General features: G+C 39.0%; 1 protein-coding gene across 1 annotated transcript; it reads left to right on the forward strand.

The window, feature by feature from the left end:
• The first annotated feature begins 12,285 nt into the window (after positions 1-12,285).
• On the forward strand, positions 12,286-13,927 carry LOC130095530 (gastrula zinc finger protein XlCGF8.2DB-like). The gene is made up of 2 exons (XM_056262289.1): positions 12,286-12,370; positions 12,603-13,927. The coding sequence occupies exons 1-2, from the start codon at positions 12,286-12,288 to the stop codon at positions 13,586-13,588; spliced, it is 1,071 nt and encodes a 356-aa protein (XP_056118264.1). The 3' UTR covers positions 13,589-13,927.
• The last annotated feature ends 2,414 nt before the right edge of the window (positions 13,928-16,341 follow it).

The raw sequence follows: 16,341 nt of genomic DNA on the forward strand, positions 1-16,341 counted from the left end.
ACTGGCAGCAGGAAGTGTGTCACTTTCAAAATGATTTGAAATCACCCTCTTATTTTTACCTGATTTGCTTCAAACTTCACTACTATAATGTAAACACACGGCAGATGTAGACCTGGATGTAGACCTGACCTTTCAGAAGGTTGCTCACGCATACTTTGTGATTGATATGTGCCCTCGATGCGCACTTTTGCAGAGCCCACACCAATGCAAGCTCTACAGCACACTTCTTTTCGACAGTCAAAGCAGGGTTACATTTTTTGGCACGTCGTGCACAATAACCCTTAAGGCACCAGGGTGGCGGTGCCACCGGCTTTATATATATATATATATATATATATATATATATATATATATATATATATAAATATAGCTGCGAGCAGCGATGAAGGGCCCAAGCCGGCGGCACCGCCACCCCGGTGCCTTTAGGTAACTAATTTTTTTTTTTTTCTCTTTTATTTTTCTTACGACTATTCGGGCACTTTTGGGGCTCTTAACGTGCACGAAAACTCTTGAAACTTTGCACACGGGTCAGAACCCGTGGCCATCAGGGCCGGGCTGAAGATGGTACCCGGGCGTGGCAGGGGGGCTCGACAGCGCCCCCTGGAACGGGGTCCGAAAACTTGGTCCATAAATCAAACACGCTTGCATGTAAGAATATGAAACTCGGTACACATATAGATCTCATCGGTTCATATATACTTCATGCTCTTACTTTTTACCCCAGCCCAACAGGAAGTCGGCTATTTAGGGTTGTTTGTAAAACGCATGCAATGGAATTTAAAGTACTTCTCCTAGAGAATTCAAAGAAATGCTACGAAACTCGGTCAGCATGAAGTCAAGACATTGAGGATGAAAAATTGCCAGCGGATTTTTGATATCTCGAACGGTTTGGCCGTGGCGAGGAAATGAAATTATGGCGAGAAACGTGAAACAGGAAGTGTGTTATAACTTCAGCATACATTAACTGATCTTAATGAAACTTCAGCAGTGTGTTCGCTGTAAGAGGCCGATCACATGGATGTGACTATTGTGAGTCAAAGTTATAGCGCCACCAACTGGCAGCAGGAAGTGTGTCACTTTCAAAATGCTGTGAAATCACCCTCTTATTTGAACCCAATTTGCTTCAAACTTCATCTGTATAATGTAAACATACGGCAGATGTAGACCTGTGAATGGATTCTTGATATCTTTGATACTGTTGCCGTGGCAACGCATCATACTTTAAAATTCTTTTAGGATGCTTTTGAGACTCTTAGCATGCTTGAAATTGCATGAAACTCGACAGACATGTCACATTTATTAGCCAGTAGACATGTGCAAAGTTTCAGGAACGGACGTGGTGCAGGGGCTCAGTAGCGCCACCTTTTGACAAAAGTGAGAGGGTTAGTTTCATAGTTTTACCTGCAATCATAAAACTCGGTAGGAATATTGTTCAGATCAAGCCGGACAACTTTCTAATTTACAGATTTTGGCTCCGAACAAAAGAAAGTCAGATATTTTGGTTTGAATGTGGATGTTTCGGAGTAATCTCTGTCACTCTCTCCCTCTCTCTGCGTACCTCTGTGTCTGTGGGGGAGGGGGATGTGTCTGTTTGAGTGAGAATGCTTTTAATTATTGTTGTTCAAGGTTTCGGGGGCTTTTGGGGCCCTTAACATCCTCTAAAACTCTTGAAACTTTGCACACGGGTCAGAACCCGCGGCCATCAGGGCCGGGTTGAAGCTGGTACCCGGGCGTGGCAGGGCGGCTCGACAGCGCCCCCTGGACTGGGATTCGAACACTTTTCCATAAGTCAAACACACTTGCATGTAATAATATGAAACTCGTTACACTTATAGATCTCATTGGGTTGAACAACTTTCGTGCTCTAAGTTTTACGACAGTCCAACAGGAAGCCGCTATTATGGTTTGTTTGGAAAAGCATACCCCTGAAATTCGATTTAATTCTCCTTGGGAATTGATCGGATTCCAACCAAACTCGGTCAGCATGAAGTCAAGACATTGAGGATGCTAAATTCCAGACGGATTTTTGATATCTCGAACGGTTTGGCCGTGGCGAGGAAATGAATTTTATGACTAAAAAAGGACACATAAAGTGTGTTATAACTTTGCTCGTTTTACCTACAGTTACAAAACTTGCCACGGATATTGTTCTCATAAAGCCGATCAATTTTCTAATTTAAAGTCATTAGCTCTGAGCAACAGAAAGTCAGATATTGTAGTTTGAATGGATTTCTTGTGCCCCCTGCCATTCTCTCTGTGTGTGTGTGTGCGTGTGTCTGTGTGGGGAGGGGAGCAGAGGGGAGGGGAGGGAGAGAGGGTTGGTGTCTGTGTTTATGTGTGTGTGTGTGTGTGTGGCTGGCTGTATGATTTTTCCTGCATTAAAGGATAAAGAAATCTCTAAGTCCTTGTCTTTTCGCATAACAATTTTTGTATTTTTTTTTAAATGACAAAATATGCATATAACCCCCATCTTTTAAATGTATAGTTTGCTTTAAATAAAAGTAAGATTGTTTTGGTAATTGAAGCTGAATGAATTTAAAATTCATCTGCTATATTTCAATATATTTGTTTTCCTTAAAATTTTAAAACACTAACCTCATTCTCATCTGAATTACAATTTTTTTTTTCTGTATGAAATAATACTCTGACTAAAAACACTTTTGATGTTTCTTTTTTAATCAATGTAGAATGTGTAAGTAGAATGTGTAACTTAAAAATAAACAGATTAGAGCTCTGTTTGAGGACAATCCTGTGTGGGGAGGTGGCAGGGGGATTTATCTTTTGGGTGAGATTTAATTTAAATTATTGTTTTTCAATGTAGCATTCTAATCAGGTAAAGCAAGTAATATTCTCTGTATCTTTATATAAATATACACACATGGTGGTAATGGCGCAGTGGATAAAACACATGCCTTTGGTGTGAGAGACCCGGGTTCGAATCCACTGTGAGACACCAATGTGTCCCTGAGCAAGACACTTAACCCCTAGTTGCTCCAGAGGTGTGCGACCTCTGACATATATGGCAATTGTAAGTCGCTTTGGATAAAAGCGTCAGCTAAATGAATGAATGTAAATGAATGTGTGTGTGTGTGTATATATATATATATATAGCTACAAGCAGCGATTACGGGCCCAAGCTGGTGGCACCGCAACCCCGGTTATAGCGCCACCAACTGGCAGCAGGAAGTGTGTCACTTTCAAAATGATTTGAAATCACCCTCTTATTTTTACCTGATTTGCTTCAAACTTCACTACTATAATGTAAACACACGGCAGATGTAGACCTGGATGTAGACCTGACCTTTCAGAAGGTTGCTCACGCATACTTTGTGATTGATATGTGCCCTCGATGCGCACTTTTGCAGAGCCCACACCAATGCAAGCTCTACAGCACACTTCTTTTCGACAGTCAAAGCAGGGTTACATTTTTTGGCACGTCGTGCACAATAACCCTAAAGGCACCAGGGTGGCGGTGCCACCGGCTTTATATATATATATATATATATATATATATATATATATATATATATATATATAGCTGCGAGCAGCGATGAAGGGCCCAAGCCGGCGGCACCGCCACCCCGGTGCCTTTAGGTAACTAAAGGCACCGGGGTTGCGGTGCCACCGGCTTGGGCCCGTAATCGCTGCTCGCAGCTATATTTATTATTATTATTATTTTTTTTTTTTTTTTTTTACTACCTTTTGGACACTTTTGGAGGCCTTAACATGCTCAAAAACTCCTGAAACTTTGCACACATGTCAGAACCCGCGGCCATCAGGGCCGGGCTGAAGATGGTACCCGGGCGTGGCAGGGGGGCTCGACAGCGCCCCCTGGAACGGGGTCCGAAAACATGGTCCATAAATCAAACACGCTTGCATGTAATAATATGAAACTCGGTACACATGTAGATCTCCTCGTTTCATATATACTTCACACTCTTACTTTTTACCCCAGCCCAACAGGAAGTCGGCTATTTAGGGTTGTTGGTAAAACACACGCAATGGAATGTGAAATACTCCTCCTAGAGAATTCAAACAAACGGCACGAAACTCGGTCAGCATGAAGTCAAGACATTGAGGATGAAAGTTTGCGAGGGGATTTTTGATATCTCGAACGGTTTGGCCGTGGCGAGGAAACAAAATTATGGCGAGAAACGTGAAACAGGAAGTGCGTTATAACTACTGCATACATTAACTGATCTTGATGAAACTTCAGCAGTGTGATCGCTGTAAGAGGCCGATCACATGGATGTGACTATTGTGAGTCAAAGTTATAGCGCCACCAACTGGCAGCAGGAAGTGTGTCACTTTCTAAATGCTTTTGACAAAAGTGGGGGGGTTAGTTTTATCTACAGTAACAAAACTCGATATGTATATTGTACTCTTCGAGCCGGACAACTTTCTAATTTACCGTAATTAGCTACGACCAACAGGAAGTCAGATATTTTGGTTTGAATGTGGATTTCAGATTCTGAGTTTTTAGCTACTCCTCCTAAGTAGTTTATTTTATTCATGCCAAACTTTTTCAACATGATGAAAATACATTGAAGATGCTAAATTGTGAACAGATATTGAATATCTCAAACGGTTTTGCTATGGTTGAGGGATTCAAGTAATGTCAAAAAAAGAATCAGGGCATGTCTCATATCTTTCTAAAATGTAATTATACACCATTTATTTTTATATAAAATTATACAAATATTAGAACTAAACCCATTTTATTCCTTTTTTTCAATTTAAGAATTATTTTTAAGTTTAAAAACAGCCAGAATGGTTGTTTAGTCAAAAATAATAATAATCCAAATCATATATAGTGCTATACTGCCCTCTTGTGTTCAAAATCAGGTAGGCCTATTGAATTTATATATATTTATATATTAGGGATGTTACTATGGGAATATTTTCCCACCGGTTAATCAACGTGTGATTGTGTAAACCAATTGTGTAAACCTCCCGCTGGGGGGTTTAAAAACACTAACTTGAAAGCGAAAGTATAATATGGACGTCCGCACGGACATTGAAATGGTGGCGCTCGAATGAATTCCTATGGAAGTAGAAATTAACTAAACGTTCGCTCTGTTCTGCTCGCTCGTCGCCATGGACGCGCACCATTATGAATGCCAGTGCAGCCGCATACTTTTTAGTGTCACTAAAATTAGTGCAATTTCGGGGGCCGATTGCTTGAATTGTGAGTTCAATAGTCTATTATTTTTCACGGAAAACACAACAATAAAAGAGTACAATGACAGATTCGCTTAAATAGGCGTTTTTACATAAAATAGCCTATTCCGTCATCATCTTTTCAGTCAGCTCTTCACTCTCGTGATTAATGAAATTTGACTCCTGTTGCTGATATTTGCTGCAACTTTCGTTCAGCTCACAATTTAGTAAGCAAACACATTTCAAATGTGTTTTTATTTTATTTTTGTGTATGTCTGTGTATATGTATGTATATATATAAATATAGCTTATGTTTCAAATATGAGTTAATTAACAATCGTTGGAAAGAATGATACTTTTAAACATAACACTAAACCGTCAGTAGGTGTCGCCAGGCGACCGTCTTAATGAGCGAGTCATTGATTCATTCGTTTGAACGACTGAGTCATTCATGAATGAGATAGATGTTTATGGATTGATTGGTCATTGAATCTTTGAGTCAACCGATTCGTTCAAAATGCTGAATCATTCAGTAATGAGAACGCGTTGCTGTGAGATGCGCGATGGTTCTGCTGTGATCTTTGTTTAACTATTTTCGCTGCTGAAACAGAAAAAAAGTCAATATTGCATGTAAAATGTAAGTGATTTGACTTGTGTGTGTGTGTGTGTGATTGTGTGTGTGATTGTGTCTGTTACAGTGATAAGAGTTTAACCCTTGTTAAACTTTAGGCCTTGTCTTTTTGGATATATATCTTTTTATATTAAAAAATAGTCATACAACCCATATATTTTAAATGTATTGTTTGCTTTAAATTACATTAAGATTGTATGTTTGGTAATTGAACCTGAATGAATTTTAAATGAATGTGCTATATTTCAGATCATATATTTGTTTTCCTTAAAATTTGAACTAACACTAACTTTATTCTCATCTGAATGATAGATTATTTATTTCTGTAAAAACTAAAAACACCTTTGATTTTTCTTTTTTAATCAATGTAGAATGTGTAACTGAAAAAATAAACAGATTAGGGCTCTGTTTGATGACAAGAAATGAAAACCAATGCGATATGATGAATGTCCAAAAGATGGCTCCCACAGACTGTTTTTAAATAGGATTGTTTGATATTTTTTGCTTTTAAACTGTGTGTGTGTGTGTGTGTGTAAGAGATTTTGGTTGGGTGACAGTTGTAGTTTACAGTTTGACAAGAGTTTATAGTTTGACAAAAGCACAATGTTGTGTTTTATTGCGAGTGTACACAAATATAAGTAAACACTTTGCAGTTTGAATAATGTCCTGTATGAACAAAAGGACGGAGTATGTCTTTGTCTACATTGTTCAATTACGCCACACACACACACACACACACACACAAACACTATTTTTCTAATCAGATCAGGCAAGTAATATTCTGTCTTGTCTCTTAAAAAAACAATATATATATATTTATGTATATATATATATATATATATATATGTGTGTGTGTGTGTGTGTGTATATATATATATATATATAAATATAGCTGCGAGCAGCGATGAAAGGGCCAAAGCCGGCGGCACCGCCACCCCGGTTATAGCGCCACCAACTGGCAGCAGGAAGTCTGTCACTTTCAAAAAGCTTTGAAATCACCTGATTGCTTCAAACTTCACTACTATGATGTAAACACACGGCAGATGTAGACCTGGATGTAGACCTGACCTTTCAGAAGGTTGCTCTCGCATACTTTGTGGTTGACATGTGCCCTCAATGCACACTTTTGCAGAGCCCACACTGATACAAGCTCTACAGCACACTTCTTTTCGACAGTCAAAGCAGGGTTACGTTTTTGCACGTCGTGCACAATAACCCTAAAGGCACCAGGGTGGCGGTGCCACCGGCTTTATATATATATATATATATATATATATATATATATATATATATATATATAAATATAGCTGCGAGCAGCGATGAAGGGCCAAAGCCGGTGGTACCGTCACCCCGGTGCCTTTAGGTAACTGCTAAAACTGTAATCGCTGCTCGCAGCTATATTTTATTATTCTTCTTATTATTTTTTTACTACCTTTTGGACACTTTTGGAGGCCTTAACATGCTCAAAAACTCCTGAAACTTTGCACACATGTCAGAACCCGCGGCCATCAGGGCCGGGCTGAAGATGGTACCCGGGCGTGGCAGGGGGGCTCGACAGCGCCACCTGGAACGGGGTCCGAAAACATGGTCCATAAATCAAACACGCTTGCATGTAATAATATGAAACTCGGTACACATGTAGATCTCCTCGTTTCATATATACTTCACACTCTTACTTTTTACCCCAGCCCAACAGGAAGTGGGCTATTTAGGGTTGTTGGTAAAACACACGCAATGGAATGTGAAATACTCCTCCTAGAGAATTCAAACAAACGGCACGAAACTCGGTCAGCATGAAGTCAAGACATTGAGGATGAAAGTTTGCGAGGGGATTTTTGATATCTCGAACGGTTTGGCCGTGGCGAGGAAACAAAATTATGGCGAGAAACGTGAAACAGGAAGTGTGTCATAACTACTGCATACATTAACTGATCTTGATGAAACTTCAACAGTGTGTTCGTTGTAAGAGCCCGATCACATGGATGTGACTATTGTGAGTCAAAGTTATAGCGCCACCAACTGGCAGCAGGAAGTGTGTCACTTCCTAAATGCTTTGAAATCACCCTCTTATTTTTACCCGATTTGCTTCAAACTTTATGTGTATAATGTAAACACACGGCAGATGTAGACCTGTGAAAGGATTATTGATATCTTAGATACTGTTGCCGTGGCAACACATCAAACTTTAATATTCTTGTTTGATGCTTTTGAGACTCTTAGCATGCTTGAAATTGCATGAAACTCGACAGACACAGGTATGCATATGGTTCAGATCAAGCCGGACAACTTTCTAATTAACTGTCATTAGCTCAGACCAAGAGGAAGTTAGATATTTTGGTTTGAATATGGTCATTTTCTCTCCCTCGCTCTCTGAGCCAATATGGCAAGCCGTTTTAACATTTAATCATTTTAGTCTACTAGTCTATTTTCATGCTACTAGTTCTTATTTTTTAGATACTAGTATCTATTCCATTAAGTACTAGTACTTATTCATTGGCGACTAGTGCTTATTCTTTAGATACTAGTGCGTATTCTTTAGATATTATTTTGAATACGTATTAGTAGCTAATGAATAAGTACTGGTATCTATTTAATAGGTACTAGTATCTAATGACTTAGTACTAGTATTTATTGAATAAATACTAGTATCTATTAATAGCTACTTGTATCTAAAATGTCATTTTCTCTCTCTCTCTCTGAGCCAATATGGCAAGCCGTTTTAACATTTAATCATTTTAACCTACTAGTCTCTATTTTCATTATTTTTTATTTTCATACAACCCATGTATTTTAAATGTATTGTTTGCTTTAAATTAAATTAAGATTGTATGTTTGGTAATTGAACCTAAATAAATGTAAAATTAATGTGCTATATTTCAGATCAATATATTTGTTTTCCTTCATTTTAATCAACACTAACTTATTTCTGTATAAAATAAAAAATCCCGAATAATCCAGACCAAGCGGAGCACACTATTTCTACAACATCATCAGTGCTGAAGCGGAACTACCAGAGCCGTTCGACAGATAGCGAGCAGATATTTTGTTTCACGTCGTGCACAATAACCCTAATGGCACCAGGGTGGCGAGCCACCGGCTTTATATATATATATATATATATATATATATATATAAATATAGCTGCGAGCAGCGATGAAGGGCCAAAGCCGGCAGTACCGCCACCCTGGTGCACCAGGGTTGCGGTGCCGCCGGCTTGGGCCCGTAATCGCTGCTCGCAGCTATATTTAATTTTACTTGTCTGCTGTCCAACACCGTCATTTGAAGGTACAGAACTAGCTGGTTCAGGTGATGGCAACACATCAACATCTTGCAACGAAGTGTCCAACAACACAGATGTTTCCACAGGAGGTACCACATGTCTGTTTCTCACCTGATCAATGTGCCGGCGCACTACCTGGCCATTCCCAAAAGTGACTTAGAGGCCCAGTCCTTTCCTGAACTATTCCTGGAATCCAGGCAAGACCTGAACTGAAGTTCCTTGTAAACACATGATCACCTGCACTCAAATGTCTCTTAGCATGCTGATCATGGTATAATTTCTGTTTCACCTGCCTGTCCTCCAGTTGACTTTTGAAGTCCGGGTGAATGAGATCTAGGGTAGACCTCAGTTTCCGTCCACACAACAGCTCCACGGGTGATTTTCCCATAGTCGACTGCGGTGTAATTCGATAGCTGCATGGTTAGGTGCCGAGGTTATGTGCTTGATGCTGTTACAGTTCATGAATTCTTGAAACTTGTGAAACAACTCCCATTGTCTGACACCACTATTTCTGGCAACCCATGCTGGCTGAAGCTTTGTCTCAGGCACTGGATGGTAACCGTGGATGTAGAGCTATTCAATGGGTGAGCCTTTATCCATTTAGAGTAAGCATCCACCAGTATCAGGAACATTTCACCTAGCCATGGTCCCACATAATCAATATGGATCCTTCTCCATGGCAGCTTTCCACGGGATGTAAAGGTGCACACGGAGGGGTATTCCTGTTCTCCTGACATCTGGTAAAAGCTTTTACGAGTCCTTCCACAGCAGCATCCATCTGGGGCCACCACATGTAGCTCCGTGTCAACCCCTTCAATCTGGTTATGCCTGGATGGCCACTGTGTAACTGTCTGCGCAGCCCTGAGGGGGAATCACTACACGCACACCTCACAGTACACAACCTGCCTGGACACCAGCTCTGGCAGCAACCTTAAATCTTTTAGCTAGGGTCTCCCCAACAAATTAGGCCCCTCTCCTTCTACTACGGCCATTGTTTTTTTCTTACATTTTTGATTTCCACTGTTCCTGCAGTCTGGCCCAGCACCTCCATATTTTCACCAGTATACGTCTTCAGTCTCAAACTGCAGGTTTTCCATTCTGGCATGTCTGTTTGTTTCCACAACTTTGAATATTGCTTTTTGCTGATGATCGTCACACCACAACCAGTGTCGTCTTCAAACTCCACTTCCATGCCATTCACCTTCACATAGTGTGTGATAGGAGCCACTTTGGGTTGGACTTGGGATACACACTGTATATTGTGTTAATATCACTGGTGTCCTCCCTCTCGTCACCTTCCTCCTCTCTAATGAGATTATTTCTCCTACCTTTCTCTTTCTTTTCTCCCTTTTACGCTGTTTTTTGACACCCCACGAAAGCTTGCTTGGCCCTTCATGCTTGTTTTGTGTCCAGGCTTTCCACATTTATGGCAGAGTTCATTCAGAAACTTAAATTCCTCTGGCAAATGTTGACCTTTAAATCTGTAGCACACGTCTTTTTGTCGCCCTTTTCTTTCAGGTGAGTACACTCTATGCGCTGCTGTCTGTCCTGAGTGTGTTTGCATATTCTAGATCAACCCAGTTAAGGCCAAACTGAGGGTCAAGCATTGTCGCCAAGAAATAGACATTATGGTTGAACTGGTCCTATTTCCCATTTTGCTCAACCATTTTGGTTCTCACAAAGATCCCAGAGAAGCTCTTTAAAAGTGATTGGTGAAGGGCTGTGGCTAATGGCCGGCAATGACTACTTGACTCTGATATTTGGAGCAGATGAGTGTTTAAATCCAGTACAGTGGGGACCACCATACTAATACCCAGCAAGCAATTTTGCTTTAAAAAGACGTCTTATAGCCATTCAAACATAGCCCTGACGTCTAGGCTAAAACTAAGCCAAATTTGGGCTGTCTGTGAAAATGTAACAGATGTCTAACCATAGCCCAAGAATAGAAACACAGGCTATGCATACTAGATGTCAAAGAAATTAAACCAAACACCTTGTAATCACTGTTTACTTTGCTTACATGATGGAATATCACACATCTCGCAAGTTATTTTGGCAAAAACGACATGTAACCAAAATCACCCAAACCTAGACGAGGCGGTGAATTGACGGCTGTTGCTCGCTGGGTGGTTACATTTTCTCACATTTGTTTTCCTTGCAATGGGTGTGTATTTGTTGTCCATTACTTTTAAGAAATGCCTGAAATGCTGATTTTCAACAATTGACTGTGGTAAAGTTCAGCCAATGGAGAATTTGCATCATAAAGTTGCACTGCTTGTTTTGCCAATTCTGGTCTTGTAAATCCTGCTGTGCAGCTTCTGCACATTTTGCACAACGCATTTTTCCTTTGCAAACAAACTTTTGCTGCTGTCTTGTGTAGTCTCTTATCCTGGGACAAAATAATAATAATAATACATTTTAGCGATTCTTACTCATTTAAAGGGAGTTTTTTTTTATTTTACAGAGTGCTTGATTCTTGCATTGTCAATAGAAGATCTTAACCAAAAATTTAATTTAAATTTAGTGTTCTGCCTTGGCAGACCTTTATATATATATATATATATATATATATATATATATATATATATATATATATATATATATATATATATATATTTATTCCGTATGTACACTTGTATATTGTTGCCCTATTGGTTTTATTGCTTCTATTGTTCTCCTCATTTGCTAGCAGCTTTGTACAAAAGCATCTGCTAAATGATTAAATGTAAATGTATGTAACATTCCAAGAGAAATGAAATGTCAATAGTGCAAACAATACTGTTAGAGGATCTTGAACATTTTCTACTCATTTAAAAAAAAAAAAAAAAGAAGTATATATATATATTTTTTATCAATTATTCTTAGTTATTTGATTAAATTGTCTTCTTCGAATAAGAAGTCTATACAAGTATGTATTTTGGCGGACCTTTATTTTGAACTTTCGCGTTGTGTTGTTGTGACGTCATTCGCGCATGCGTAACACGCGGCTCAGGCTCGAGACATGCGGAAGAAGTGATCTGTGCTTTTGAACGCTTCTGCATTGGTCGTATATAAAACTGCACGAAAGTTTTGACTTGGTTTTAAGTTTGTTATGTGCTAGTAACGTGACATTATTGTAGATTATTAAATGTAGTATTGCACAGCTCTATGTGATGTGCTAATAGAGGATTTGTTTGTGAATGGCAAGATATACACTTGGTATACTCTTGTAAAGATGGAGTTTGTTAAAGATGATAGTGAAGACATGAGTGATGCAGAAGCAAGCAGAATAAAAGAAGAAGATGGAGAGGAACAAAGAGGTTGGTGATCATTCTTTATTCTTTCCATTCTTCTTTCATGACTAACAAATGAAGTAGGCTAAAGAGAACAGCATTTTCATGGTCACCAAGTTTGTTTTTCAACCATATCTAATGTCATTACCATGAAAATGACATAAATAACTATAAGCAAATGAAACATCAATTAAAATAAACATGCGGTCTCTAACAGTCAGTTTAATTGATTTTTAACTATTTCATGTGTTCATTTTAGACCTGGTGGAAGGTAAAGAGGAAAGTGAAGAACAGAATGAAGTGGAGGAAAAAAAAAAAATCATAATTGGAGAAAAATCTTTGAATTGCTCCCAATCTGAAAATGATCTTTCACCAGAAAGAACAGAACTGAAAAACTGCTTCACCTGCCCAGAATGTGGAAAGAGTTTCACATGCAAACGAGACCTTAGGAGGCACATAAGGATTCATACTGGAGAGAAGCCGTTCACATGCTCTCAGTGCGAAAAGTGTTTCGCAAATTCAGGAGACCTTAAGAGGCACTTGCGAATTCACTCCGGTGAGAGGCCTTTCACCTGCCCTCAGTGCGGAAAGAGTTTCACACAAAAGGAAGGTCTTAAGGAACACACCAAAATTCACACGGGAGAGAAGCCTTTCGCATGCATGTTGTGTGGGAAGAGTTTCACACATCAAAACAGCTTGAAAAGGCACATGAAGGTTCATTCTGGAGAGAAATTACACCAGTGCTCTGAGTGTGGCAGGAGATTTTCAGAGGCCTGCAATCTCAAAACTCACTTGCTGTCTCACACTGGAGAAAGACCATTTAGCTGTGAGCGCTGTGATAAGAAGTTTTTTTTGGCCGTTCACTTAAAGACACACATGAGGATTCATGAAGAAGAAAAGCGTTACGTGTGTTCTTTTTGTGGGAAGAGTTTTTTGTGGCTTAACGGGTTTAAAGACCATCAGAAAACACATATTGGTGAGAAACCCTACGTGTGCTTGGACTGTGGAAGTACTTTTATTAGACCCGGTGAACTGAAAGTGCATGAACGAATCCACACTGGAGAAAAACCTTACAAGTGTTCACACTGTGAAAAGAGTTTCACAGTTTCGGGAGCATTGAAAGTGCATGAGCGAGTGCACACTGGAGAGAAGCCGTACCTCTGCCCTTCATGTGGGAAGACTTTCAGCAGATATGGAAATCTAGGGAAACATTTAAAAAATGCTTGCCCAAAGTTGAAAAGCTGAGTTCACCCTGAGGAACACGCCTGTTATGATTCATTGAAAATGCTTTCATTGTTTCCATTTACATTTTCATCTGGCCAAAATGTGGCTGTTTTTTTTTTTTTTTTTTTTGCATTGGCCAATAATTTTCCAGTTTGGCCACTAGAAGCAGGACTTTTATTTCGACATCGCTGAGAACCCTAGGATCACCCATTCTCTGTCTCTATTAGTGTTCTGTCTTTGTTTAACAGTCGTCTAATAATAATAATTTCTAGCACGGTGGCACACATAGCCAGCCGTGAGCTATAACTTTCCTAATGTGATCATCAGAAGACGGCCTTTGCAATTCTAATGTTTTATCCATGCATTACAATCATGACCGAAAACAAAATCAACATTTAACAGCGTTTCCCACAGGAGTTAGTGAAACTCTGATGGATGGACCTAGGCCTCAAAGGAAGACAATTTTGTACCATTTAAAGTCAAATTCATAAATCTGGTGCACTTTGAGAGTACGATTTTAAGAGCTCCAACCCATAATCAGTGTGCAATGCATCGCGACTTGTACCTGAACTTTAAAGGGGACTCAACCCTTAGTTGTGATATAGTGTCTCAGTCTACATTACACTACATAATACTAATAATAATATAATATTATTTATATGACAGTAATAGCCATATATTGTAAAACAAATGCACTGCAAAAATAAAGAAACTTTCATAATTATTTTGCCTTAATTTCTAAACGCAAGAGATAAACCTGTGAGGTTTTATTTTAATGGAAACTGCAGTCGAGCTTTTATTTTAGCAGAAAACAAGTTTACAAACGCGTCTCATTACAAATCTAGTGAAATGCTGTAATCGTCAACAATGCAAATGCTAAACTCAGCAGTCAGCACATGCACAGATAGAGTTCACTGCATTCATTCACTGTGAACTAGGGCTAGTCGAAAAAATCCTCGATTGCAATTTACACATGTCGAGTAACCGGTAAAATACCGGAAGTGGCGCCTTCCAAGATCGAGGATCCATGAACTGCGTTATTACACTGTTTAATAAGGCTACGCGATATATATATATATATATACATGCATTTACAATCCTAATATAGCATAGTGCTATTGTGAAAACACAAAGGCTGCGATTCAGTTAAATAAATATATGCACTGTTTTTTTTTTTTCACAGAGAAGCACGACACTTTAATTATTTACATGTGTGCAGATTACATGTTAAAAGTACCTCAGCTCCATTCACCGTTGACGCTGCTCCACACACACTCGGCCTCTGCATGTGCTGTTCGTTTAGGTTTCCAATAACGTGCGTTTGGGAATGCACAAAGTCGGACGCGGTTTGTGTTTCATAGTTGCACTGTCATCATTTATATGTGTGGAGCGGGTCTCTGGTTTCTCAAACTCAATCTCTGCGTGCTGTGAGTTTGGGTTGCTTATAACGTTCATCTGGGAACGCAGTGTGCGCCATTTCACAAGATAGCAACTCATTTGTAAATCTACGTTTGTCATTTGTAAGTCTGACTTTTAACACAGGAGAATACATAAATATGTTTCTAAATATGCAAATTGTTGTTCATCGCGATTTCAAAATGGTCTTAAAGCCCCTGTGGCTGAAAGTTGTAACCGACTTTACTTTAGTGTTGTGACGTATTTCCAAGTGAAACAGAATATTGAACTGAGTCCAGGGTTTTATTGTAGCGCACCTCCTCTCCATCCCTCGCTCATAGCAGACTTACGGTTGGAGGGGAGTGAATTAAAAATTAATATACATGTAAAAACCAAAGCACAGACTGAAAGTTAACTGGTAAAAGGAGCACAATTCATCTGAGCTTAGTAATTCTCTTAGCCTACATATGATGACCCACTCTCTTACCCATTACAATAGACACTTTACAGGTTCTGCTATCATAGAAATACACTTATTTGTAACCTACATATGGCACATGTTTTGTCTAACAACAAATATATTAGCAAAATGTATTGGGTCATTCCGTGTCAACTCAACCAGAGGTCCCGGCTCGTTTTTGATTTTGTTAATATTTACGGGGCTGCATAATGACAATTTTCACCTGAGATTTGGAGCCAAATTAGAGGTGTGTAAAAATGATTTTAGAAAGATGGCAGAATCATTATTTTATTTTTACACAGAGATTGGTAGTTAAATCTGTTTACTTTAGCAATATTTGTCATCTCATTATATGCCAACAATGACAGTTCAAAAATGGCAAAAAGCACTTCTTGTGTTTTTTGCCTCAAATTAGGATGCTTGTAACCCAAGAATTATTAAAGATACATTTCTAGTTTCAACATTATCTGTTCTTCAGATATTCCTCTTTTTAAAGAAAAAAGTATCAGCTGAATGCAAAGTGACCCATATTTGGTTTTTGACCACTGAAAATGTGTGCAATTTACTCATGGAGCCGCATTAAGATCTCCATAACTCTGGGATTGAAGCATCGAGGGCCTTTAAAATGAAGATAACAAAAGGAAAGTTTGTTAAGAACCAGAATCTAAAAGGATATTAAGATATCTATTACTTTGTGAGTTACAGGCATGCAAACTTGAGGCAAAAAACACAAGAAGTGCATAAAATGAGACAAAGATTGCTAAAGTAAACAGATTTAACTACTAGACCTACCAATCTCTGTGTAAAAATAAAATAAGGATTCTGCCATCTTTCTAAAATCATTTTTACACCCCTCTAATTTGGCTCCAAATCTCAGGGGAAAATTGTCATTTTGACCCCTCTCTACAAAATAGTGGAT

Source organism: Rhinichthys klamathensis, unplaced genomic scaffold, assembly GCF_029890125.1.
Source record: "Rhinichthys klamathensis goyatoka isolate OS25496 unplaced genomic scaffold, OSU_Roscu_1.1 h1tg000011l_1, whole genome shotgun sequence".
NCBI classification, from domain to species: Eukaryota; Metazoa; Chordata; class Actinopteri; order Cypriniformes; family Leuciscidae; genus Rhinichthys; species Rhinichthys klamathensis.